We start from the raw sequence: 26,827 nt of genomic DNA, 5'->3' as shown, positions 1-26,827 counted from the left end.
AAGAAAAGGAGTGGCTAACTCAAGAGGGTATTCTGGTTGAATTATTGTTGAAGGGATGAAAGTACAAACACCCAGCAGTCTGTAGCAAAAAATACTTAACCAAGGCATGTTATTGAAATATTGTAAACTTATTTAATACTGTATTTCCAATAACAAGTATTTTCATTGTTATTAAAATGTATTTTGAATTTACAATTTTTTCTCTTAAAATTGTATTTAATTTTTATACAGAAATAGCTCCCAGTAATGTTTCAACTTCTGGGTTTTACAGACTTGATCCTTCCAACTAAATAAATAAGGGCTTTGACAGCAGGTTGAGAACAACTATTTTGAAATCAGTAAAATAAAGTCATAGATTGACAAATTTACAGAAGAAAGATATGTCCTAGGATCATGCAAGTCAAATAAATGCCCTGTGTCAGCGACTACATTAATTAGAACAAAGCTTACAGTCCTTCAAATATGAGCTCAAGAGCAGCTTGCACATCACCACCAGTGGCTGATAAGGCTTGAAGACTAAGGGCATCATCAGTGATACCCATATCTCTCAGCTGCTGCAATTGTGACTGTCAAGGGAAAAAAAAAATAGGGAATTGCTGAGTGGGTAGCCTGTGGAGCAGGTTGAAGAAAGGACTGGGGTCCGGAGGGTTGTGGGGTACTCAACAAAGTTTTGTGAGGGGGGTGGGGGGAGGGGTCCACCCTAAGGGAGGTCCAACCCTTACCCTTTTATATACCATTTTTGACAGAAAAGCAAAAAACAAAAACGACAAAAACTTGAATTCGAGTTTGGGCAGGCAGCTCTCACATTTCGCTTGCCCAGCACCACTTTTTGCTTGTCTCAGTTAAAGATTTCATTAGCTGCTAGAGGATGAGTTATTTGGACCCTTACTCATTGGGCAGGTGAGCTTTAAAAGTTACTTGCCCGGCAAGAAAATCCACTTGTCACGGATTACTGGATGAGAATTTTTTCGAGCCCTGGAAAAGGTACCCCTTTTGTATACCTTCTATTGACAAATGGTATCCCTTTCACATTCCGATTAACTGATGTAAAATGCATTGTCTTTAAAATATGAATTAAGACAAGACTAGGAAATTTTCACGACTTTTTCACAGCCCTAAATTCCTTCAGTTAGTCCTTTTAAGTCTTTTTACAAACAGAAATGAAAGTTTTTTCTACCCTTTCATGTGCTTAATGAAAAGTGAAATCGTGATACCCTTTCACATATCTGAAACCTGAAGAAGGTACCCCTTGCGGGTTGAGCCTCGATTCCCATATAGCATAGTTCATTGCAGGGAGTAACCCCAGCCTCGAGGCCTGGGGTAATTAGCATAACACCTTACGTCTGATGTAAGTTGTAACTGGTAGCATCTAGTGTTGAAATAGAGGGTTTGACTGGGATGGACATCAAAGGTTACTTGAATGTCTGACACTAATATTTATGTAACTGGTCCCAGACAAAAAAGAGCCATAGGGTAGGCTGATTGGGTTGTCTGTGGAGAAGACTGGAATTAAGGGTTGGTGCAATATAGAGCAGTTAAGGTAGTGATAAACATCATTAACTTAGTACACACTAGTGATTGAACTTATAATGGAGAAGACAATGAAGGACGGGTTAATGTGGGGGTGGGGGCTGTCAGGGCTTGGATTAAGTGGGTCGCCTGAGCCTGAGTTCTAACATTATCAGCATACAAGATGATTGTACATTTTTAGGATGACAAAATAATACAAGAAGCTTATACAGTGTCCATTGCATTAAGTTTTATAATTCATTCTCATACATGTAAGCATTATAATTATTCTAAAACCTACCTGCATTTGAGAAGATGTGTGAGCCACGCTTCTGGCAGATGCCATGGCTTCACGAACCATATCTCTTGTGATTGTCTGCCTAGAAGTTGAAGTGCCACTGCTTGTTGATGGACCAGCAGAAGAAAGACCTAGAAAAATAATGTAAAATAGTACTTTAATTTTTTGCTTTTCTTAGTTTGGCAGTAAATAACCAATTACCTTTAGTGGATAACATCCTTCTTGATCTACACAATATTCAAATCATGCTCAAACCTATTACTTTTTTTAAACAGTTTATTACAGTTGAAGCCCCTTAAGCAGCCTCCCCTCGGTTACCGGCAAGTGCTTAATGGAGGTTGGCTACTCCCTAGAGGTTTATCATGAAACATCACTGAACTTTATTTTGAAAAAAACATGTGATGGGAGCAGCAGTACTGGTCCACAAACATTTTGTCAGCATTATCTTGGACTGTATTTTCCTTCATCACATTAATTTTAACGAAGCCAAACTTTGAAGGTGTATCCAGCATCTGATGGCCGCTTATCAGTTTGATAGGTTGATTGCTGTCTGATCATGAGTGTATGTACAGCTTGTCACCCCTTGACTGAGCCTAGTTTTTTTAATCAGTGTGACATATATTTTATAATAAAGTAAAATGAAAGGCTTACTGTGACTCCGAGATGTAGAGGCCTGGGGTATTCCAGCACTGGCCAGTGCTGATGACAGTAAAGATGATGTAATTTGTTGATGTGCTGCAGCTGAACCTGATGATGGAGCTGATGATGATGACGATGATCTTGATCTTGATGACTGAATACGTTCTTCATTTGCAGCCACCAGTTCTGCCTGGGCAACTAGCTGTCAGTTGTTGATAAATGAGAAAGTATTAATGTCTATTTATAAATATTATTTTTTATTAATAACATACTAGACATTCAATTTTCCCATGAGCAATCACCCAAAATGTGATGATTGAGTGTTTGCATGCATATGGGAGGTTGTCTATTATGAGAATCAAACCACAAAAGGTCTTTTCTGAGAAGAAGTACGATCCTGGCACAAACAATTTGTGCCAGGATCGTACTTCTTCTCAGAAAAGACCTTTTTCCTTCAAAAAGTACAATCATTGTATTTTTTGAAGGAAAATTTTATTGCATGCAATTTCTCTAAAAAAAATGGGTCCATATGCATGTTCACTAAAAGTTCTTTGACTTATACTCTGGGTGGTGTAGTACATACAGTGAAGACTTAAAGCAATCAGAGCATTTTCAGATTCTTGTGGGAAGGCCAGGGGACTAAATTGTTCCAAATTATAATCTACATGTGATATCAAAAACAGTACTTCAAAATGAAGGTTTCAAAATTATATCTCCTGCTGAGGTACTTCAAGCAGGATAAGAGAAAATAAATACAGTTAACTTTCGCCTTGCTGATACCCCGCTATAACGGACACCTCGCTAAAATGGGCAGCAGCTAAATCCCCGGCGAAAACAAATTACATGTACAGACATCTGTCTGAAATAAACTTCTGCTAATTTACGTACTTTTACTAATGAGGACACTAACTCAAGTTCCCTACAGTGCATAGTGTCTGCAATAAAAGGAGTTTCAGGACTGTATAGGAAACTGTATAGGTGTGTCATGAGTTAATGTTGGAGTTCTTACATTGTGATGTTCAAAGCACTACATTCATAAACTGAAAATAAATTCTTACCCCAGGTTCCATTCCCTGTAGCTCTTCATCAGATTCATAGTCGTCAACCACAGCACGATGGTTCCGTCTACTTGGAGGGCGTTCCCCACATTCCTTGGCAATTGCCGCAGCAATGTATGAGGCTGCTTGTATCAGGCTGGGATGCTCTTGAATGACTCTGAAATTAATAAGAATGCAAACCTCTCATTAGTATAAATGTGTTTTAATGAAATCTGTCTAAGATAGATATCCCCACACATAACAGCCCCATCCCAACACCCTACAATGTATTTTGCTTTACTTGCATTTAAACCAAGGACCTCTCCACAACCATTTTTCGCACATCCTTACTGTGGCAGCATGTAATTCTGGTTGCAACAATAATACTATACTATATAATGCCATGTCATCCGTATTGGAGCATGTGCATTCAAGAAGAAATCTAAACAAGTATAGGGTAGAAAATCTCAAAACTTGTGAACAGGGCATTTTTTGCAGGGTCAGAACCTGTGAAAAACCCTGTGAATTGGTACTTTGCCTGGCAGCTGCATGTGCATGAGGGCTTAAAACCAATCAGGTTACAGAAAAATAAGACTGTGAAATTTGGTCTTAACCACTCAATTCATGGTGTCCCCCAGAATTAAAGATCAGGTGTGTCCAAAAAATAGAGTAACTATTATTTTCTGTAAATGTTTGTATGGCTGATAAATAAGTAGGGCTAGGAGATGAAGGAAATTGAGAATCAACCAAGGGCAAGCAAAGTTGAAAAATTTTCACCTGAATATAATTTTGACCTGTAACACATACAATGAAATACAGAATAAATTCAGATACTAAAGTGAAATTGTCATATCCGTGATACTTTCCATCATACGTAATTTTAACTGGACAATATTTCGTGAAGATAATGTTTGTGTAATTATGCAGCAGGTTACCCTACTTACGTTTCAACATTTGCTGTTTCCACAAGTTGCTCAAGAAGCTCAGGATCTTGAAGAAGGGCTAAGAGGAAAATAGACACAGAGCTCTTATATAAATCATGCATGTAAATGTCTGTCTGTTGAAAAGCATCTTTTTTCTCCTTATGTCACTTCCCAACTCTACAGCAAATGCTTTGTGTGAAAATGCCTAAAGAAGAACTCTCTTGATCAGCTCAGGTTACTCACTCATAGCAACAGGATCTGCTGACAGTCCGGGCGTTGTCACAATCAATTGTTCCAACATGTCTGGGTTGGTAAGAATTTTGGATACCTTAAAAGAATAGTTATGTAAAGTTATGAAAAGCAACACATTTAATATTGTGTTTTTGTTAAAAGATACAGGTATGTCATTGACAAAAGGGGTTGGTGGAACAAGACATGGTCACAAGTGATTTTTGATGAAATCACAAATTCTCTTTTTGTTTATAAGCAAATACAAGGCAGTTTGGAAGTTGAATCTAGTAGCTATTGGGTAAGAGGTCACTTACTGTTTTTCCATCCATGCATCCCTTATTGAAAGCAATACATAAAGGATATTAATGTGCATGTATGATTATCATATGTAAGATTGACATTAGAAATATAATCAGAAAAACATGAAAACAGGTGTTTGCAAACCTCTCTTGAACAGTATGCGATACAGCTCTACTTTTAATTTTATTTCCCAGTGTTTTGCAAACTTTTAAAATGAAATTTGGAAATTTTGTTGAATTTGACGTCGGCTACAGTTTTGAGGGTGAAAGGGTTAACTATCAACTTACAGTATTTCTATACGAATTACTTTTTATTGCCGCCTCCAGTATCGGCATCACCTCAGCAATAGGAACATCATCAGGATCTTGATCTAATATTCATAAATAGAAAGAATTAGCAGGGTTTTATATTTTAAAGCCCAAAAACAGACAGCAGCTGGTATACAGTGGAACCTCTCCCTTGAGACACCTCTATTCAAGGGACACACCCATTTATGGCACACAAAATTTGGTTCAGGAAAAATGTCCTCATAATCTTGGTATCTGTTACCTCTACTGAAGAGCCACCTCTGTTCAGGGGAAAGGGACACAAAAAAAGTGACTGACCACAAAAAGGGTTGATAAGTTAAAGTGTTCACTAGTCACAATGACGACAGCTTTCACAACATGAACTATCTCACTTAAATAATTATTGAAGGACTGTTCTTGTGGGAATTCGACACACACAAATTATATCCAAAGATAAGTTAATCATGATTTTTTATATGTATTATTGAGCTGCTTGAAATAGTAGCTGTAGAAGATTCTGAGGCAGAATAAAAGAAGAATATTGTATTTGTTGGTTATTAACAAACCCCAGCCCATCCTCCATTCATGGGACACTTGCCTTGGTCCTGAGGGTGAGGTTCCACTGTATTCATAATTTACTAAAAAAGATTGGATCAATTTAGGGTTCTGGGATACTGCCCACCTACCCCTCACCTAGGCCAACAGTTTGCCCTAAGTGGGAAGTAAGTGATAATGTTGACTTAGGGGAGGGGTGGGCGGTCAGTTTCCCAGAAACCTTAATTCATCCAAAAGGTCTTTAATACCTAACAGTTCTGGATCAGGCCATTTCTTCACAACATATACAGTAAATCCATCTTGGATTCCATAGGAGGCTAGAGTTTTGTCATCCTGTAGTAGTTCTCCAGCAAATATACAATCTGAAATATGAACACAGTCCAGTTTTCATCAGCTCAGATGCATTTGCACAGGGTCTGGAAGGGTATTTTCGGGATCTGGGATTTGACCAAAATAAGGTGAGGGATTTGGTAAAATGCGAAATATCTTGGCAGGAAATGGAATTTGACTGCTACCCGGGAAGTGGGATTCACTAATAATTGGGCATGGGATGCGGGACTTTTTATCCCTGTCTATTGGGAATACAGGAAATTGTGATGTTTCAAGTACACGTTCTTCAGGAAAGCAATGAAAACAAGTGCGGGATACGGGATTATTAACCTGAAAAAGTAGCAGCAATGCAGGATCAGCACCCAACCCCTCTTCCAGACTAGTGCTGCAATGCTCTATATGTAGACTCCTACATTGGCTGGAACAGACAAATTTGTTGAGCTCATCTTAACCCATGAAAGGATTGAAACATGAAGATGATGTGAACTGCGGAACTGCACAGTTCACATCATCTCCACAAAACAAATTTACTAATATAACTTGCATAGGACCTAAGTGCACACAGTGAGGGCCAGACACGGTTTTACTCTGAGACTCAAAGTAGTATTTTTGATAGTGACCTCTTTTGTTTTCTCTTCATGAACCGTAAAATAAGTATGAAAAGTAACTAGATTCAGATCTACTAACAGATTCTTTTTCATAGGACAATTACAGTTAAATGCATGTCAACGACGAAGAAGTTAGGTAAATCAGGCATTATAGAAATGACAATTTCTAAGAGACAGTCAGGTCAGTAAGTCAGTTACTATTCACGTTTTCTTTTCGTTGTTGTTTCCTAGGAAATATTAACGGTTAAAGCTACTCGTAAATTCGAGGAAAGGTTATGTATGTTTGTATGAAAATTCCTAAGCTTATGTATGTAAGGTTAAGTTTCTTTGATTCACAGGTCTAGCTAGGTTGCCTATAATATTCATGAGCCTTTGGACAGAATCAGAAAAAAATCCCTCCGCTATGGAATTAATTTCATATTATTATATATCAAAAATAAACTTGATATACTGAGTACAGCTTAAGTTTAAGAAAACAAAACCAAAAACATGCAATGCAAACCGTACTCTGGTCCTCAACTGGTATATTGGTTTTCTCTGCGGCGATTTTCTTTAATTCTTCCACTCTGCAGTTTAGTTCAATCCCTTCAATAACATGCTTGGTAGTCTGATAAACTTCTTTGATACGAATACAAGGCATTTGATTCTTATAACACAATTATTTTATCCCGTGAACTTCAAACAATTTCTGACTTCATTCAAATTTTTCACAAGGAGAAAAATGTTTCCAGGCGTTATCTGATCGCGCGAGCACCTGGAACTAGCGAATTGATTGGTTAGTGAAAGTAAAAGAGTTCTTCGCGCGTCGGGACGATCTTTGAAGTGAAATGAACTCGAGGGCAGCTTGACTTTGGTTACATTCTATTTTCTTCTCTTTCATCCTTATGGATCAGTTAAATGTGGATTCAGTAGTTTGGGCCAGTGCCAAGAGAGACATTTTCTGGCCTGGCCAGGTAAGTTTGAAGATCTGTAAATTCTTTGTCTGTCTGTACAGATACATATATCGTCCTGTGACAAGAAGGGAATCTTCCATCCAAAGCTCCCACACAAAGTACAGCAGATTATGTCACGCTCGTAGATTTGTCATAACTATCCCGTGTCCCAAATTTTGTTAGCTTATCCCTAAAAGGGAAGCCAATAAGAACTGACAGGAGGTTCAGTTTCGAGCATCACATTAATTTAGCGTCGAGAAGACAACAAATGGAGGTTGCAACTGTAAGCTTACACGCATGAACGAAGTTGGAATCAGTTTGTTGTCGTTTGGGTTCTATATAGGTTATCCCTAAAAGGGAAGCCAATAAGAACTGACAGGAGGTTCAGTTTTGAGCATCACATTAATTTAGCGTCGAGAAGACAACAAATTGAGGTTGCAACTGTAAGCTTACACGCATGAACGAAGTTGGAATCAGTTTGTTGTCGTTTGGGTTCTATATAGGTTATCCCTAAAAGGGAAGCCAATAAGAACTGACTGGAGGTTCAGTTTTGAGCATCACATTAATTTAGCGTCGAGAAGACAACAAATTGAGGTTGCAACTGTAAGCTTACACGCATGAATGAAGTTGGAATCAGTTTGTTGTCGTTTGGGTTCTATATAGCTTATCCCTGAAAGGGAAGCCAGTAAGAACTGACAGGAGGTTCAGTTTTGAGCATCACATTAATTTAGCGTCGAGAAGACAACAAATTGAGGTTGCAACTATAAGCTTACATGCGTGAATGAAAATGGAATCAGTTTGTTGACGCTTGGGTTCTTTGTTTATGAAGGAATAACCTATGTTTGGATTATTTTCTGAAAGTCTAAGGTCAAACTAATTCAAAAACCAAGGAAGAAATATACTTAAGATCTTACACAAGTGTAATATTAATATGCAGGCATTTTTAAACCACACCAAAAGCAATAGAACAAATCGAGATCAGACTACAAAGGGAAAGACAATACCTTCTGCACGATTATAAGCTTTATTATTTAATGTCCAGCAAAAATTAATGGCTATGCAGCTGCAGATGGGTATACAGATGTGCAGCTATTGCCTGGATGTTTGTGTGCGACCTTCAAGGATTTTTTTGCTTGAGTTAGTGTCTCGTACTGTAGAAAATCCAGTTTGCCAATGAGTCATTTTGGTAACTTCCTGTGTGCTAAATTGTTTCGATAACACTGATTATTTTGTGAAAGCCAACGGGAGCAAAACCTCATTGTTTATTCTTAACAATGCAAATGCCGTGTTGTAGCACCAATAATAAAGCCGTGAGTAAACATTGTTTTAAAAATATAACATTAACATTTATATAGTGCCTATCAATTCCTGCTCTAGGTGCTATCTATTATCATTCAGGATCTAATTCTTATCAAAGATGAATCTTATTCCCTAGAGGAAATTTTATTATTTCCAAGAACTGACTAACAAAATGTTTAATACAATGTTTGCAAAGATGTTAGTGAATTGTCATATACAACGCTAGTGAATTGACCTAACACAAAAAACGACTTAAGACGTTAGTGAACAGGATGTTAGTGAAACAACTCATTGGCAAAACAACCAAAGAGTCTGTGTAAGTTGTAAATCAGAGAAAAGCAAATAACTTTTGTCTCTCTAGACTGTGAAATGAACACTGAACACTACAATCATATTTGTATATTTACCGTCTTTTACAAACAATACTGAACCAACTTTGTGACCTTGTTTTTCTCCAAGATAGAACCAAAACTAGAGAACAAACTGACTCTCGCTCATCCTCTTTGTCCCAGCTGGGACATAAGGCTGCAAAACTAGCAGAAGAAAGCTCATTGGGGTTTCTACACATAAATGAGAATCAAAGTAAAAAATTGAATGAATTCAATTAGCCAAAGAGTAAATTGACCCAAAATTCAGTATACATTTAGGCCCTGTACTGTATGTAGGCCAGGGTACCCAGTTCTCTATTTGCTACATGTGGGTGAGAAATTACTTTTTATCTACTGCGAAACAAACTCAAGGTTAGTTATTATTTTGTGAAAGCAGGACTTGGATTAAAGACTTCTGGGATGAGCAGTTCAGTGGCCTATTTACTCTATCTATCTAGCTAGCCACACATCTGCAGTTGATCTCCATTAATGTTTTTTGTTTTTGTAATGTTGCTTAAGGTTGTGGAAAGGAACATAGCAGATGAAACTACATCACCAAAAGCAATTTTGACCGTTCGCTTTCTTATTGAGGATTCATAGTAGGTTCATGAAATGTCTTTATCTCATGAGAAATAGCCTTCACACAGACATATTCTATTTCCTTTGTTGTACTCGAGCAATAAAGGCAATAAAGGAAACATGTGCATGCAGGCTATACAAACACTGTAACATTATTTCACTAAACACAGAAGTTGACATGAACTTACTATGTGCACATACATTTATCAGGGGCACCCAACCGTCAATTTTTGGAAAATATCTGTTCAGAAGACGATTTGAGATCTAGAATTTCCTGAACATTTGTTGTAAAATTTCTTGCTTGCCTGCCTCTCCTAGGATTTTGGAACATCCAAAAAATGATATAATTGCCCATTTTTAACGGATTCTTACCCTAAAAAGGTAAGGTAGAATTTTCGGAGCCTTTTTTCTGGCTGGAATTTTCGAAAAGGTAAGTTTGGATCCCTATAATTTTCGGATCACTAGACTTTCAGCTAGGAAATCTGAACAGATAAAAAATTTTGGGGGGATAAAATTTGCCTATATCTACCGTTTAAATACTAAAATAAATTTGACAATGCCATGTTTAAGTGGTTTTGAACTATATTCTCGTTGGGTGTCCCTGATGTATAACTCAGTGGTTTTTGTGGGCAACAAGAGGAGCCTGGAATCCCAATCTCAAGGTTGTTATTATGCATGCGTCGCATGCATGTAGCTAGCATTCATTTGCACTTCCACTAAGAATGAATAGAAAGCACATAACGCAATTTGATCATGCACATTTGGACCTTCTATCACTCGTATTCTGATCACGCGTGTTTTAACCATCTGTCACGTGAAACTTATGCAAAGCACAACGTTCGAGCAAAAGCGTTTTGACCTTCGATCGTTGTTGCCCACACTCTGTAACCTTTAGTTACCACTATACATCATTATTTTGTAAACATACATGTACTGCCCAGACTTCATAAAATGTATGTTTTAATCCCTTTCTCACTTGACAGTGAACAAGATTTTAAATCTTGAACTTATTTTTTTTTTCTGTAGTGAAGACATCAAGAACCAAAATAAAATATTTCCTTGGAACTGTGAAAATCAGGAGAAGTTTATAGGCAAAGGACGAGGTAATTCTAGAATTCTGTTCAAACATTACTTTCCCTTTAATAGTGCTTATAGAACAATGCCATTCTCATTTATTGTACATAGGTACATGTAAATGTAGCTTAAGATTAACGCTAGCAGGGTTGTCAGAAGTAGCCGGCTACTGACAAAAATCGCCGCCTACTTGGTTAGTATTGGCCAGCTACTCTGCTTGGCATTTCTTTACGGATGGCGTTTTTTGAATAAAATATCCCTGGACTGGCTGCTTACTTTGACAACTCAGCCGTCTACTTCAAAACTTTCTGACAACCCTGAGTCATTAGTAGTGTGCTTGCCTGCTACAAAAGGTTCATGTTAGGTTAATCCAGCTTATGGGCTTCCAGGAACGTTTTCTAAAAGTATGGCCTTGGTGCAAGTGGAGGCCCTGCATTAATCTTCATAGAAAAATCTGTGTGATCTAAACGTGTGTTTCTTTGAAGATCACAGGGTGGAACGTTATTCTCGTGCATTAAGCTCAAGCGACAGTAATGTTGGTGTTGAAATATACTAACAAAAGATGCAAGCATACAAAATAAATGTCAAGACTTGTAAGAACATAATGTTCTATTCAATTCATAGGTCTTAAAAATCAGCAGAGAAAGCTGGAGTTTAATAAGGCTGTATGCGAAGCAGATAATCTCTCCCTGCAGCGTAAGTAATGAGATTTGCTAGAAAAAAGTAGAAATCAAATCATATATATATAATATATATATATACTTCTTAAACTTGAATAGAATAAATTTTGGACAGCGCTCAACTCTGAGAGGAGCAGTGACTATAGGGTTATTCCAGAAAAAATCCACACCCCCACGACAGAAGGCATGCTGAAAAATTTCAAGAGACGGGGGGTTAACAGCTCTGGAAATCCAGACGGGAGGGGGGCTCTCAGGGGCACCCAACGACAATTTTCGGAAAAATATCTGTTGGGAAGACGATTTGAGATCTAGAATTTTCGGCTAAACCACCACATGTACACACTTTGGGGTCTGACAGTCTTTATTACAAACATAAACGCGTAAACCTAGTACACCTATTGAAAAATACTTATTCTAACTTATAATCAAAGTCCTAAAATAGAAACAGATACACGAAACAAATTACGTATACGATAAGAAGACTGTCCGTGGGAGCGGTGGGAGGGCAAAAGAAAATTACTTGAAAAGCTAAAAGAAGCTTGCTAGATAGAAGTGCTTGCCTGCTTGCAAAGACTAAAATGCGCATAGCCCTAGTTGTCCCAGCTCTAAGAATTGCTATGCTCCAGACTTGTCGCATAATGATTGGTTACTAAAAATCTTGTGACTACTGCTGGGTTGTAGTAATTTTACTAAACTGGTGTACTTTACCTATGACCAAAAAGACCCGCCAGGCCCCCCGTGCGAACGTCGGACGGTGGTCTAGATTTATATTAATACAAGTATCAACATCCACCTAAACCACCACATGTACACACTTTGGGGTCTGACAGTCTTTATTACAAACATAAACGCGTAAACCTAGTACACCTATTGAAAAATACTTATTCTAACTTATAATCAAAGTCCTAAAATATAAACAGCCCAAACCCAAGTGAAGTGATATGAGTGTGAAGATTAGGTGGAGTGAGATGAAATGGATTTACAAAGCATGTTAGCTGTTTTGAGTCTGATAGTAAGAGGCATGGTTAGATAGATGAGGATGGTATCCGAGCGCCAGTCACCTAATGCGTTAATAAGTTCTATCGGAACGCCAGACTGATAAGCAAAAGACGCCCCCCCCGCGAGGAAAAGAGTGACCCGCATATAACTTAGGATCGATAGCAATAAGGGAAAGGTGGTCCCTTAGCTTACGTAGAAATAATGCATAGGTAAAAATCTGTGGGTCGGATGAAGGGGTTGGGACCCAGTTGAAGGCTTGGCTGTCTGGGGTAGAAGGGGTGAAGCAAAAGGCATGAATAATGGCGGTGGTCGGGCATAACCTGCTGCGGGGAATAGATGGTAAGGGTATTTCTACCACCCGTTCCATAAATTGAATAGTTTTGCTCCAGCGAATAGTGATGAGTGTACCCCAGGGAAAAACCCGAAAGTCGGCTTTGGTAAGCTGCTTGCTAGAATCATACTTGCCCGAGGAAATAGGTAACAAGTGCGCCTTACGAAACATGCCAAAAAATGCGACTAAACAGATCGCCCAAAATGAAGCATCGAAGCTGAGGGTAAAATTTAACGTAGAATGGAGACGCAAAAGTATAGCCTCAGTAATAGGTAGTTTTTGATTAGGCGGGGCACCTACGGCGCGCTTAATTCCAGTGAGCAAAGATTTTAGAGGCCAGCTGTCGATCAAAGGGTTGGGGAAGCCAAACTCCTTATGTAAAATACCAATAATGTTCAGGTAGCTACGAAGAGATTGTGGTTTTAGCGAACGAGCCAAAAAGGCGGCATATTGAAGAAGATGTGGTGTTTGCACAGGAACAGGTGTGTAGCCCATGTCATTGCAGAAGCGAAAGTAGGTGTTGCGGTGGGTTTTGTAGGTCGCTTTGGAAGACGTGGCGAAAAGCTGGGAACGATAGTACTGAACTTCCTCTGTGAACTGTGCTGCTAGGGTAGGATCCCGTGGACCTGAAAGAAAAGGTAGTTAACGCTGTAAACAGACATATGCGCAGCCAACGGGACTGAGTTAGCAGAAACGGTAGAAAATTTACTACAAAGAAAGGCGTAAAAGTTACGAAGGCCGGTAGTTTCATGCATGCGCGAGATAGAATCTGCGAGGGCGTTGTCAGTGCCTGCCAAATAAACTGCAGTGATGTGAAAATTGTAAAGAGCCGAAAGCCAAAATAGCGTGCGCAAGGCGTTCATGACAACAGGACTGGCGGTGATTCCTTTGTTGATTATCTGCACAGCAGCTTGATTGTCGCTATGGATAACCACACGTTGATGGGACCACAATGGACCCCAGCGTTGTGCGGCGAGTACAATTGCCAGGGTCTCCTTGTGGTTTATGTGAAGGTTCTGCCATTCTGGGGAGTCCAGCGAGAAATGATGATAGAACCAATCACCTCTGAAATAGCCACCAGCTTCAACGGGACATGCATCAGTGGACACGTCGACTGTCACTAACTGATCTAGAAACATCCTAGTGCCATTAAAGATGCGTAGAAAATTCACCCACCAGGCGATATCGCTGCGAAAAGAGGAGTCTAATCTGAATTTCCCAGAAGGGCTCAACGCATTCATGGTATCAAGAATACGGCGGAGAAAAGTACAGCCCCCATAAACGACACGACATGCCCAATTTAATTTGCCGGCTAACCGTTGCAGCTGTTTTTTGCTCGCACGTTTTTTGTTTTGAAATTCGAGGACGACGGTGTGTAATTCTGCCAGTTTATCCGCCGGTAAGGTCATAGTGCCAGCCATTGTGTCGAGTTCCACACTTAAAAAGGTTAAGCGCTGAGTAGGCGGCACCAGCTTATGTTCACTGAGGGTAAAACCAAGGTCGATCAACAGTTGAAAAAGCGTGTCGTATGCAAGCTGGCATTCTTCCCGTGTGGGGCCAATCACTAAGAAATCGTCAAGGTAAACGATGATGTTATAGCCTGAGTATCAGGCGTTTCTGGGGGAAAAGGAGAAAGATGGAAGCAAAAAAGGGAAAGAGCCCACCCCCCTCCCCCATCAAAAATCTCCTATCCCCTTAGGAAGGCCTGATACTCAGGCTAATGATGTTAGGGAACCCTCGTCTGGCCATCATACGGCGGACCGATTGCGTTATGCGATGAAAGATTTCCGGTGAGCTTTTGGCTCCGAAAGGCAGGCGAGTATCGTAAAAATAAGTATAGCTATGATCACCAAGAAATTGCCACTTGCACCCGGTTGCTTTATAATTGGCGGGGTGAATGGGAACAGAGCGGTGTGCATGCCGGAGGTCAATTTTTGCCATATAATAGTTTGGCCGCAGTAATGTAGTAACGTCGTCAACAGTTTGAAATTTAAACGAATTAGTAGTGATGTATTCGTTTACAGCCTGTCCGTGCGGACGAGAGCAATCATGGATGAGGCGAATTTCAGGGGAATTGGGTTTAGGAATAGCTCCTAAAGCATTTACGATGCGCGGTTTAGTAGGCGAGACTACATAATTGCCTAATGCTATTTCTTGACGAATAGTTTGTTCCACCATGGGTCTGTTGACAGGATTAGTCGCAGATTTATAATTATCCATGTCAACATCAGAAAAGCGAGTGCCTGGTTCAACCAGTTTAAAGCCATTGCATATGCCGTCGCTGAGGAAAGCGTTATCCTCATCATACTTTAATTCTAACAGCCAAAGATTGCGGTTAAGCGGAACTATTACTTAATTTACGTAGGGGTAGTCATTGCGGTGTTTGCGCGCTTGGAGGGTCGGCAACTTTGTGAGAGAACCCGGGCTGAGACATGGCACAAGCCTTCCCTGCAATCTTACGATTACAGACGTGGGCAAAATTACAATTTGGGAGTGTATAACCCCTGGGCCCATTAAAATTGCGGCAGATAACCCTACCATCTGGCGTAAAGCTGGCAAAGGCGTTGCGCTGGTTGGTATTAGAAGCAGATGGTTTAGTAGTGGCTGTGGGTGGGTTAGGTTTATAAATGGGCTGAAGTAAAACCGTATGCAAATGTGTGGAGTCAAAACTCCATGAAAACTTATAGATAGCCTGCAATTTCCTAAACTCATTATCGTACATAAGAATGGACTTCCAATCGTACCGAGCTATCAATTCCATTATTTTGACCGTGTAGGCTAGATAATCCTGAATAGCCGATTGAGTAGATAATTTGCCCTCTGAGAGCAAGGTATAAAAAATACGAGTTTTCGCAACCACCCACTGTGGGATAGAAATGGACTCTAATTTTGGCTTTTTTGGCCCATAAGTCACTACAATTTTAGCACTTCCTTGGTTGCCGAAGGTCTCTTCCTCTTCTTGGGGGACAATGTTATTTACAAAGTCTATTATTAGCAATGGTTTCTCACCCTTCGCTGTCTTCATGGGTTTGAGGAACATTTCCGTACTCGACGGCTGGTGAGATGCCCGGGGGGAGGGGGGGCAGGTACTCCCATACATTACCTATACGGGTATGTGCCGCCCAACGGGGTCGTGATTTTGAAGCTCCTGATTTAGAACAGGGTATCCATTTCAGAGGCGTTTTCTAGAACGGGGTATATAAAAATTGTGGATCACGGCTTTATCTTCTGCTTAAAATTGTTACTGATTATGAAGAAGCATTTTTTTGATGTATAAGTCGAACAAATAAAGAAATATCTTTTTAAAAAACAGGGCTATTTCAATTTACAAACTTTCTGGAACGGAGTATAAAAAATCGGCCCATTTCTAGAACGGGGTATAAGTTTTAGGGCGAATACTAGAACGGGTTATAAAAATTGGCCCATTTCTAGAACGGGGTATCAATTTTAGGGAAAATTTTTTTTAGAATGGGGTGCCAATTTGGAGTCCCGGGCGGCACATACCCACGCAAAAAATACCCAAGTGCCCCCCCCCCCCCCCGGGGTGAGATGACTGCACGCGGCCGCCTTCACACGCTCCAGCACCCTGCCGAATCGAGTTCGTGGGTCGGAATTGGGGCTGATCTTCCCAACCAACCAAAAATTCGTCAAGAGGGGTTCTGCCCTCAGCATCGCTGAAATCCACCTTCGGGAGATCCTTGATTGTCAAGCGGTTGGTGTTGTCCTCACCAGCAGCATCTCCTGAGCCAGATTTTCGGAGCCTCTCGATGAGCTTTCGCTTATCCGTTATCCGTTTCCGTAATTTTGACTCTTCCTCCTGACGCCGCAATTCTTCTTCTTCCAGTTCTAACGACTCTAACTCAGCTGCCAAGGCGGAGAAAACTGTTTCGCTCGTAGGTGAAGTTTCCATTTCCTTTTTTAGGCGAGGATTTCTCGAACCCCTCGCAAAACTTTGAGGGAATACCCCAATGGTGATCTTCGCTAGGCGTTTTACACCCTGGACATTTAACGACTCTGCGATCTGCCTTGAGGTCTGAAGCAGTTGCCATGATCAAAAGAAAATTACTTGAAAAGCTAAAAGAAGCTTGCTAGATAGAAGTGCTTGCCTGCTTGCAAAGACTAAAATGCGCATAGCCCTAGTTGTCCCAGCTCAATTTTCGGAAAAATATCTGTTCGGAAGACGATTTGAGATCTAGAATTTTCGGCTAAACCACCACATGTACACACTTTGGGGTCTGACAGTCTTTATTACAAACATAAACGCGTAAACCTAGTACACCTATTGAAAAATACTTATTCTAACTTATAATCAAAGTCCTAAAATAGAAACAGATACACGAAACAAATTACGTATACGATAAGAAGACTGTCCGTGGGAGCGGTGGGAGGGCAAAAGAAAATTACTTGAAAAGCTAAAAGAAGCTTGCTAGATAGAAGTGCTTGCCTGCTTACAAAGACTAAAATGCGCATAGCCCTAGTTGTCCCAGCTCTAAGAATTACTATGCTCCAGACTTGTCGCATAATGATTGGTTACTAAAAATCTTGTGACTACTGCTGGGTTGTAGTAATTTTACTAAACTGGTGTACTTTACCTATGACCAAAAAGACCCGCCAGGCCCCCCGTGCGAACGTCGGACGGTGGTCTAGATTTATATTAATACAAGTATCAATATCCACAACATTTGTTGTAAAATTTCTTTCTTTGCCTGCCTCTCCTAGGATTTTCGAACATCTAAGAAATGGTAAAATTGCCCATTTTCAACGGATTTTACCCTAAATAGGTCACCTAGAATTTTCGGGAGCCTTCTTTCTGGCTGAAATTTTCGAACAGGTACGTTTTGATCCCTATAATTTTCGGATCACTAGACTTTCAGCTAGGAAATCCGAACAGATGAAAAATTTATAGGGGATAAAAATATGCCCATATCCACCGTTTAAATTCTAAAATACGTTTAACAATGCTATGTTTGAGTGGTTTTGAACTATATTCTCGGGGTGTTACGAAAACTAAGACCCTCGAAAACTAAGACCTAAGACCCGTCTTAGTTTTCGAGATTACGAAAACTAAGACCCCCTAAAATCGAATCCGTCGAAATATAAAGTCAAATTGTAACCGAAATAGGTCTGATCTGTCAAATTATATCATGTTCGATCCTTTCCACCGAGTTTTATGTCAAATTTAACGGTAAATTTAGGGGTCTTAGTTTTCGTAATTTCGAAAACTAAGACCCCTCTTAGTTTTCGTAATTTCGAAAGCTAAGACCCCCACCAAAACAATCTCTAAAATTTCTACAAAGTCGAATTACGACCGTTTGAAGACTATAATCCGTAAGACAAAGAAAAACTACTATCATACGCGTGCTGATCTACGATCGATCCGCTAACAATTTGAAGACTTGCTTTAAAAAGAGGACCAAAGCCATAGACTTCCTACGTATCTGTTGTACACTGAAAATATGCCTTACCCCTATTGGTCCTTAATTTTGTTGTTTATCCTTAAATCATGAAATTGGCTTTCCACAGGAGATGGATATTTTTCCGGGAATCCTGTAGCCTGTTCCAGGCTCCGAGATGGTGGTGGAAAGTGGAAAGTCGTTCAGTCATCGCCCCCTTTCCCAAGTCGTGCCCGTCTTATTTTCGCATTGCTCGTTTTAATACGTTTTCACTATACTATCTGAGAGCCTGGCACAGGCTAGGAATCCTGACCTCTGGGAACCTACTGTCACGCAATCTTTGATTGTTTGTTTATTTTATTGTTCTGAAATTAGAACTCCAGTTCTCGAGACGATGCTTTGCTAGTACAGGAAATTCATTCCTCATTCGTTTTTTTTTTATTAATTCATGAGTGATTTTAGCGATTATCCCTCACAGACTATTTCTCCTTGCCCCCCACCCCTACCCCTCAACTACCTTTGCATTGTAACCCGGTGATCTCCGGGGTGGTAACGATAAAAACAAACGCTAGAAAAACGCAATGTAGCATATTCTCCTTTTTTCGCCCATTTTATAAAAGCACTTTTCTATCTATGACCTGGCCAGAAAAGGAAAAAAAAAATCCGTATTTTGCGTGATGTTTAACCGATAACGCCGTTGACCACTTAGCGATCAGGCATTCAGGTCGCAGCGACATGTCAGCCCGCATCGAAGACAAAAATCCATCTCCAGTGGAAAACCAATTTTATGACTTTAAGGATAAACAACCAAAATTATAGGGGTAAGGCATATTTTCAGTGTACAATTATACGTAGGTAGTCTATAGCTTTCATCCTCTTCTTAAAGCCGCAATATTGATAATGTATGTCTGCAAATTGTTAGAAGAAGCGGATCGTCTAGCACGCGGATGATAGTAGTTTTTTTTTGTCTTACGGATTATAGTCTTCAAACAGTCGTAATTCGACCTTGTAGAAAGTTTAGAGTTGTTTTCGTGGGGGTCTTAGTTTTCGTAATTACGAAAACTAAGACCCCTAAATTTACCGTTAAATTTGACGTAAAACTCGGTGGAAAGGATCGAACATGATATAAATTTGACAGATCAGACCTATTTCGGTTACAATTTGACTTTATATTTCGACGGATTCGATTTTAGGGGTCTTAGTTTTCGTAATCTCGAAAACTAAGACGGGTCTTAGGTCTTAGTTTTCGAGGGTCTTAGTTTTCGTAACACCAATATTCTCGTTGGGTGCCCCTGGGTTCTGAACCTAAAAATACATCCTCGGGGGTAACTTTCAATTTCATCGATGTTTCAATCGCTTCAATCGATAAGTTTTCAAAAAATTGCTTTGCCTTTTCAAATTTTATTATTCTTTCAAACTACAGACCTCTTACCACATTTATTGTAAGTTTCCATCCATATCAACAAAAATCGTATAATTCATAAAAAAGGGCTCAGTTCAAGTAAAGCAAACAATGATTTTACTTTCAATTATACATTTTTCTAAGGTTAATGCTATTTCAGGGTGATCTACTTGTAAACAGACCTTACAAGTACATTTTGTAAGCGTGGTTATTTGTTCGTGATTCTTTGGCGGCCATTTTGAAAGGCAAGTGTACAGCGCGTCATGTAATATCCCGCTAAGTGTCCTTTTTCTTTCTTTCGCAGTCATTTTTTATCGACAAAGAAGAGAACCATTTATTCGAGAACATAGTTAGTTTTGAGCTTTATTGTAGTGTATTAATTGCTGTATATTTTACCTGTTCTAGAAAAAAAGAGAAGTTCACTCAAATATGAGCTTATTTGCAAAAAGTGTAAGCCTGTTTAAGAAGATGTGAAAATGGAATCTTAACGTTCACAACAGTGATCATACCTGCCAACCTCCGGAGATCTAAAATCTGGAGACTCTCTATTTTGCACTACACCCCCCCCCCCCCCCCACCCCCGAATGTCAACAGCACTAATGCCTCCACTCCCCCTCCGCGCCAACAAATTGCCTTAGGACATTATATGACGTCTCACATGACGTACATGGTATCAAAATGCGCTTTCATCATTGTAATGACGAACCAATCTTTGTCATCAATCAATCAATCAACAACTTTATTTAAGTGTCAAGTCTTCTAGCTTGTCGTCAGGCCTACTAATCGGGGACACTACTTAAATAACTTATTAATAAGAAATATATATACATGATACTATAAGTCAATAAGAATATAACATGATACTATAAGTCAATAAGATTTAACTATTCTAGTCATTGACTAAACATGTGCAAAAATGTCCCAGAAACTGTACAATAAATAAAAAAAGTTCGAATTTTGTGAAAAAATGGACTAAATTTCAAGCTAAAGCACAGAAATGCTCAACAGTCCATTTTATTCGGGAGATTTGGTGCTCTAACCGGGAGATCGGGAGATTTGATGAAAAACTTGGAGACTCCCGGGAAAACCGGGAGAGTTGGCAGGTATGCCCCTTTCAGAAGAAATTTCCTAACTTTCTCCTAAACAAGAAAAATTGATAAATAAGGTGCAGTTCAATGTCAATAAACTTATTCTTCAGCTCTACTTAAGTAATCTGCTCCAACGTTCTCTGAGCCTTTAATGGCTTCAACTCTGAATGTGTAACTTTGCAGAAACATAGCCCAACGCATAAGACGTCCGTTCGCAAACTTAGCACTGTTCATATACTTTAAGGGTTCGTGATCCGTCTGCAGAACAAAGGGAACTCCGTACAAATAAAGATGAAATCTCTTGATACCCCAGACTACCGCTAGGCACTCTCTCTCAATCGTAGAATAGTTCCTTTCTGCACTTGACAATTTCTTGCTTGCGTAGCAAACGGGGAACAGCTTCTCATCATTCTTCTGCATTAATACGGCACCAATTCCAGTATTTGATGCATCCGTTTGCAAGTAGTACGTTTTCACTGGGTCCGGAAGACGAAGAATTGGCTCATTTGTCAAATGAAATTTGATGGTCTGATATGCCTTCTCTTGTGCTTGTCCCCACTCGACCCTAGTTGGTTGACCCTTGCATGTCAGGTCCGATAGGGGAGCTGCAATAGCTGCAAAGTTAGGGATAAAGTCTCTGTAATATCCGGCCAAACCAACAAACGAACGAACTTGCTTCTTTGTACCTGGCCTTGGTGCATTCTTAATCTTCTCGACATTCTCCTCGTGTAGACCAAGCACTCCTTGTTCTAGGCGGTGACTCAAGAAATCAACGCAACTCGCTCCAAAAATACACTTGGTCTAATAGTCATCCCAGCTCTCAATAAACGTGCAAACAGCGGAGGGCTTTAATATGCTCTTCCTAGGCGCGTGTATGAACCAATATATCGTCTCAGTAAAAATCGATGTTGTCTAAATCTTCAATTAATTTCTTCATAGCTCGCTTCAGGGTTGCTGCAGAGTAAATCATTCCAAACGGCATCTTTAAGAACTCTTAGGAACCGTCAGGTGTTACAAACGCAGTCTTTGGAATATCCTCCTCAGGTATGGTAATCTGCAAGTAGCCCTTGCTAAGATCAATCTTTGTGAAAAACTTATCACCACTCAGCTTCTGGAACAGGTGTTCCGCGGTTGGCATGGGTTCAGGGTCAATAACAGTCAGCTTATTTAGCTTCCGCTAGTCAACCCAGACTCGGTTGGTATTGTCTTTCTTTTTCACTACAACAACAGGCGACGCATAGGGTGAATCAGACTCCCTAATAACTCCCATTTTAATCATATCGGTGATATCTTTCTTCAACGACTCCCTCATGCTGTAAGGAAGTGGATAATTATGGTCTTGACCGAACAGGCTCATCTGAGGTAAGTTTGATGTGATGCTGGGCGAGGTCTGTAGTACCTGGTGCCTCGGTAAATAGACTTGAAAACTGATTGGCTAGGTCCATAAACTCAGAACGCTGTTTGTCAGTAAGATTTGACCCGGTGGTAACATCTGCAACAGATTCCTTAGCATCATAGCCACCGATCTCTAGGAAATCAACATTATCATCATCCTCCGCATCCTTTACTTACATTCTTCAATTTCACAGTGCATATCTTCCTTAAAATGATCATCTGCTTTTACCACCGCTACTGCTCCTTCTGTGGTAGCTTCATCTCTTTCAAAATACTTCTTGAGGAGATTTGCGTGGTAAACTTTCTCCTTTCCCTTCACTTTAACTCTGTAGTCGTTAAGGCCTACTACTGAACTCACTTCAAAAGGACCCTTCCACTGCATCAGCAACTTATTGTGATCAGTTGGTAGTAGCACAAGAACTTTCTCACCAGGCTGAAATTTTCTGACTCTGGTCTTGCGATCATAATAGTGCTTTCCTTTATCTTGAGCCTCCTCTTGAGCCTCCTCCACGCAGCTCAAAAACATACTGGTAGCTGTTTTTAACTTCCGGTTCCTCTACTTCTTTCGTCCAAAGCTCCTTAAGGAAAGTCATCGGACCTCTAACTGCTCTTCCATACAGCAGCTCAAACGGTGAAAAACCAGTAGACTCTTGGGGAACCTCACGATAAGCAAACAACAAAGGGTTGATAAAGCGATGCCACTGTCTTGGTTGTTCACTACACAATCTCTTTAACATAAGCTTCATTGTTCCGTTGAACTTCTCAGTTAAACCATTACACATAGGATGGTAGGGCGTGGTTGTGATCTGCTTGACACTCAGCAATCGTGTTACTCCCTTCATGCAATCAGAGACAAACTGTGTACCAAGATCACTTAAAATCTCTTCAGGAACTCCCAATCCACTGAAGATATTTACTAACGCCTCTGCAATGGTTTCAGTGCCAATAGTCTTCAAAGGAACGGCTTCAGGATAGCGAGTCGCAAAATCAACAAGTGTCAGGATGTACCTGTGTCCTATTTCACTTGGTGGACTGATAGGTCCGACAAGGTCAATGGCTACTCTTGCACAGGAACCATCACTTGCTTCACAGGCTTCCCACCATTCACAAAAGGGTGTTTGTAGATGCGGTACAATATCCCACTCTTTACCTCAAAAGAAATCTCAGCTTGACCCTTCACTAGTACATCACCTCGGTCCCAGTACTTCTGTAAACTCTCATCTTCACTCTGCATCTGTTTAAGTTTCTGTTTATCTACAATGGGGCTCTCTTGGTAGCTTGGTACCTTTAAAGGGGTAACTTCACCGTCTTTCTTAGCTTGACTTCTCGTGGTTACAACGCATGCTTCTTGCCAAGTTGGGTCTGGCTCATCTGCAGGTCGAGCTCCAGGAATGTTACCTATTATCAGGTCGTAAATGGCATCTGGGAGACACTGCGCTTCCACTTGCCCCTTGAGATAAGGTGTATCCACAGTAATTCTTGCAATAGGTACCTTCCTCGCGGTGTTGCCAATGAGCAGCATAACGTTAAAATCACTGGTAAACTGGTCCTCAGACACAAGACTCTTCTTAACTACTATTCCACTACAACCAGTGTCTCTCAAGACATCCACAGTCTTCTCTCCCACTCTTCCTTTTACAACAGGTATTTTCAACCGGTCGCCAGATAGAGGTTCAAGGCAGGCATTGCTTACTATTGGGATCTTCTTACCACTGGCTAACAACAGTTTATCATCCTTAATACAGGCTCTAACTTCTTCTTCTGTGGGTTTAATCTCGGGTGGCTGAACTAAACAACCGGCACTCACTTGCCCATGCTGAACAGGGAGACCATTTCTACTTTGTCCTCCTGACTTCTGTTTACCTGATCGACAGTTCCTCGCTTCATGACCTTGCTTGCCACATAGGAAACATTTCTTAACCAGAGATGGGCAGTTAACAGCCTTGTGTCTACGAGCATTACACTTGAAACACACTACTGTCGTTGAATCACTCTGCTGATTCTTTGATTCATCCACCTTGGGCTGTACTTGTAGCTTCTTTCTCGCAGAGCTGAACAGATGCTTCCCGTGTGCTTCCAAGTACTGATCGTCAATCTTTGCTATCTGAACAAGCGTTTCCGGGGCTCTTTCACGAAGGTGAATAGCTAACTCTTTTGGACATGAGTCAATAAATTGTTCTTTTACAATTAAATCTTTCAGGCCTTCAAAAGAACGTTCAGTGTTCGACAGCTCTAACCAATGCAACAAGTATCTATCCAGTCGCACTATAAACTGTTCTGGACTCTCGTCAACTTCCGGCTTTGATGCTCTAAATTTACGACGATAGCCGTCCTCTGTAAGGTCATATCTCTTCATCAAAACTAACTTTACTCGATCATAATCTTGGGCTGCCTCCTCAGATAATCGTGAATAAACCTCTAGAGCCAACCCAGACAAAAGAGCACTAAGTTTCGAAGCCCGTCCTGTCTTCTCCCATTTAGCTGTAGTTGCGAACCTCTCAAATCGTTGTAGGTAAGCATCCAAGTCGTCCTTGCCATCAACAAATGACAGAAGCTTGGGTGCCTTGGCCCTATCCTCTCTCACTTCAGCACGTTCGGTATCGTTACGGCCTTGTCCTAGATGAGCAAGCTCTAGTTCGTGCTCTCTCTTAGCAGCTTCAATAGCTTCTTTTTGCTTTAACAGTTCCGCTTCCAGCTCTAATTTTCTCAGATTGCGTTCTTGCCGCCTAGCTTCTCTTTCTTCGTCTTCTCTTCTACGCCTTTCCTCTTTCTCTTCTTCCTTTCTTCTGTCTTCCTCAAGTATTCGACGTCTCTCTTCCTTTTCTTCTTCTAATTGTCTACGTTTTTCTTCTCTTTCTTCTTCTAACTGTCTACGTTTTTCTTCTTTCTCTTCCTCCTCTCTCCTTCTTTCTTCCTCAAGTTTTCGACGTTTTTCTTCTTTTTCCTCTTCTAACTTTTGTTGTTTTTCTACAAACTCAAGCAGCTTTTCTCCCTCCAATCCGAATTCTTTGCCTATCTGCAAAAGCTTTTCCATTCCCACAGCAGTAGTTCACAGCAAACACACTTGATATACTTCCTCGTAGCAGTTCTTCTTACTTTCGCTGTAACTCCTTCTTCTTGAACTGTCCTTTCCTGGTTACTGTAGTCGGCAAACAATTGAATTCCTCTCCCAGACAGGCCCCCAATGTTACACAGGTAATCTTTTAGAGGACGGGTAGCTTGCAAACTAAACTGAACGCCGGGTTGTCGGAACAGCAACAAGAAGATTTATTCCAAAAATGAACGTGGTTTCAACGAGTAAAACTCCACAACAGCACGTAACTCGATAAACTTACACGGCCTCCGCCAACTTGAATTAACTTGATAAACTTACATGGCCTCCGCCAACTTGAAAAAACTCTGCCTTCGTCACACTTGACTAAACACGACCAACGTCAAACTGTCTTCGCTTGTGAAAACTAGTTAAAACTTAACTCGAGCTGGCCTACTTATATACTTTTACAGTAAAGTTCTAGAACATTCCAAATAGTCTAATTATAGAAAGATTACAAAATATACCGCTTTAGAATCGCTTACACAAGATCCTAAAATAAACAAACTACGAACTCTCGCGAAGCTTCTAGAAAGTCACACTAGTCACGCAATACAATTTTTCGTAACATGGTGTCTAACAATTTTATGGAAATCCAGATGGGGGGGGGGTCTTTGAACTTGGAAATCTTGAGGGGAGGGGGACTCAAGCAGTTTTGGAAATCCAGGTGGATGGGGGGTCAAAAAACCGTGCCTTCCGTCGTGGGGGCGTGGATTTTTTCTGGAATAACCCATAATGATCAAAAGTAGTAAGATTTCAATGCATCGTTTTATTGCGACAACGCTGTTTCGTGTGGTTGTCGCAATAAAACGATGAATTGAAATCTTACTACTATTGATCATTATATATATATATATATATATACTTGTATTATAGGTAGAATGTATTTCGTAGAGCGCTTAATTCATTTAATTGAAGAGCATATATATATTTAAACGTTTTTTATTTATAATAACAACAACAATTTACTTCAAAATTGTTAAACAGAGTACATATAGTTGGTCGTGAGGCTTGCCCTCAGAAAACTAAATGTACAAAGCTAGCAGAGCCGGGGCATGGCAAACACAAAAGTACCTTCAGAAAAGTGATGAGAAATGAAATATGCAGGACCTCTTATCAATAAGTAAGTTGACACCATCTTCAAAATGTTCTGGAAATGTTATTTAATACAAGAGCAAAAAAATATGAAATTAATTTAAGATTTCAAGTTCTTGTGTTTATGTACATGTACCAGTAATCAGCGCATAGGGAATTGAACAACTGGGAAGTTCTTTTGGTTGATGTATTTTCCTTTTCCTTCCTTTAAAAGTAGCTGGTTGAAAATCTTGGTCCATGGCCCTTAGTGCTAGCCCTGCCTAATTATTTACTATAGCTAACTATAGAAGTTTTTGCACAAGATCTGTATAGGACAATATGTAGGCGTAAATGTTTTGCTTATAAATTTAGTTACTTTTAATTGACAGAGGAAGAGAGACTGAA

The 26,827-nt window shown here is 40.1% G+C and overlaps 3 protein-coding genes across 3 annotated transcripts in view; 1 reads left to right on the top strand and 2 right to left on the bottom strand.

The window, feature by feature from the left end:
• Positions 1-406: 406 nt before the first annotated feature.
• On the bottom strand, positions 407-7,434 carry LOC140937608 (ubiquitin-like protein 7). The gene is made up of 9 exons (XM_073387154.1): positions 7,225-7,434; positions 6,028-6,141; positions 5,225-5,307; positions 4,650-4,734; positions 4,428-4,485; positions 3,505-3,661; positions 2,459-2,648; positions 1,811-1,938; positions 407-566 (listed from the first exon to the last, which is right to left on the bottom strand). Exons 1-9 carry the CDS (start codon positions 7,355-7,357, stop codon positions 447-449), a joined length of 1,068 nt encoding a protein of 355 aa, XP_073243255.1. The 5' UTR covers positions 7,358-7,434; the 3' UTR covers positions 407-446.
• Positions 7,435-7,556: 122 nt separating this feature from the next.
• The window catches only part of LOC140936969 (uncharacterized), a 34,691-nt gene continuing 15,420 nt past the window's right edge, over positions 7,557-26,827 (top strand). The window contains exons 1-5 of the mRNA XM_073386482.1: positions 7,557-7,670; positions 9,836-9,915; positions 10,922-10,998; positions 11,594-11,665; positions 26,812-26,827. The exon at positions 26,812-26,827 is cut by the window's right edge and continues 751 nt beyond it. Of these exons, the coding sequence (XP_073242583.1) occupies positions 7,602-7,670; positions 9,836-9,915; positions 10,922-10,998; positions 11,594-11,665; positions 26,812-26,827 (314 nt within the window). The 5' untranslated portion in view covers positions 7,557-7,601. The remainder of the gene's footprint in view (positions 7,671-9,835; positions 9,916-10,921; positions 10,999-11,593; positions 11,666-26,811) is intronic.
• LOC140936581 (uncharacterized) lies at positions 23,315-25,695 on the bottom strand. The gene has a single exon (XM_073386085.1). The coding sequence runs from the start codon at positions 25,289-25,291 to the stop codon at positions 23,315-23,317; it is 1,977 nt and encodes a 658-aa protein (XP_073242186.1). The 5' UTR covers positions 25,292-25,695.

Source organism: Porites lutea, chromosome 5 (assembly GCF_958299795.1).
Source record: "Porites lutea chromosome 5, jaPorLute2.1, whole genome shotgun sequence".
NCBI classification, from domain to species: domain Eukaryota; kingdom Metazoa; phylum Cnidaria; class Anthozoa; order Scleractinia; family Poritidae; genus Porites; species Porites lutea.
This window is presented reverse-complemented; position numbering and strand designations above follow the sequence as displayed.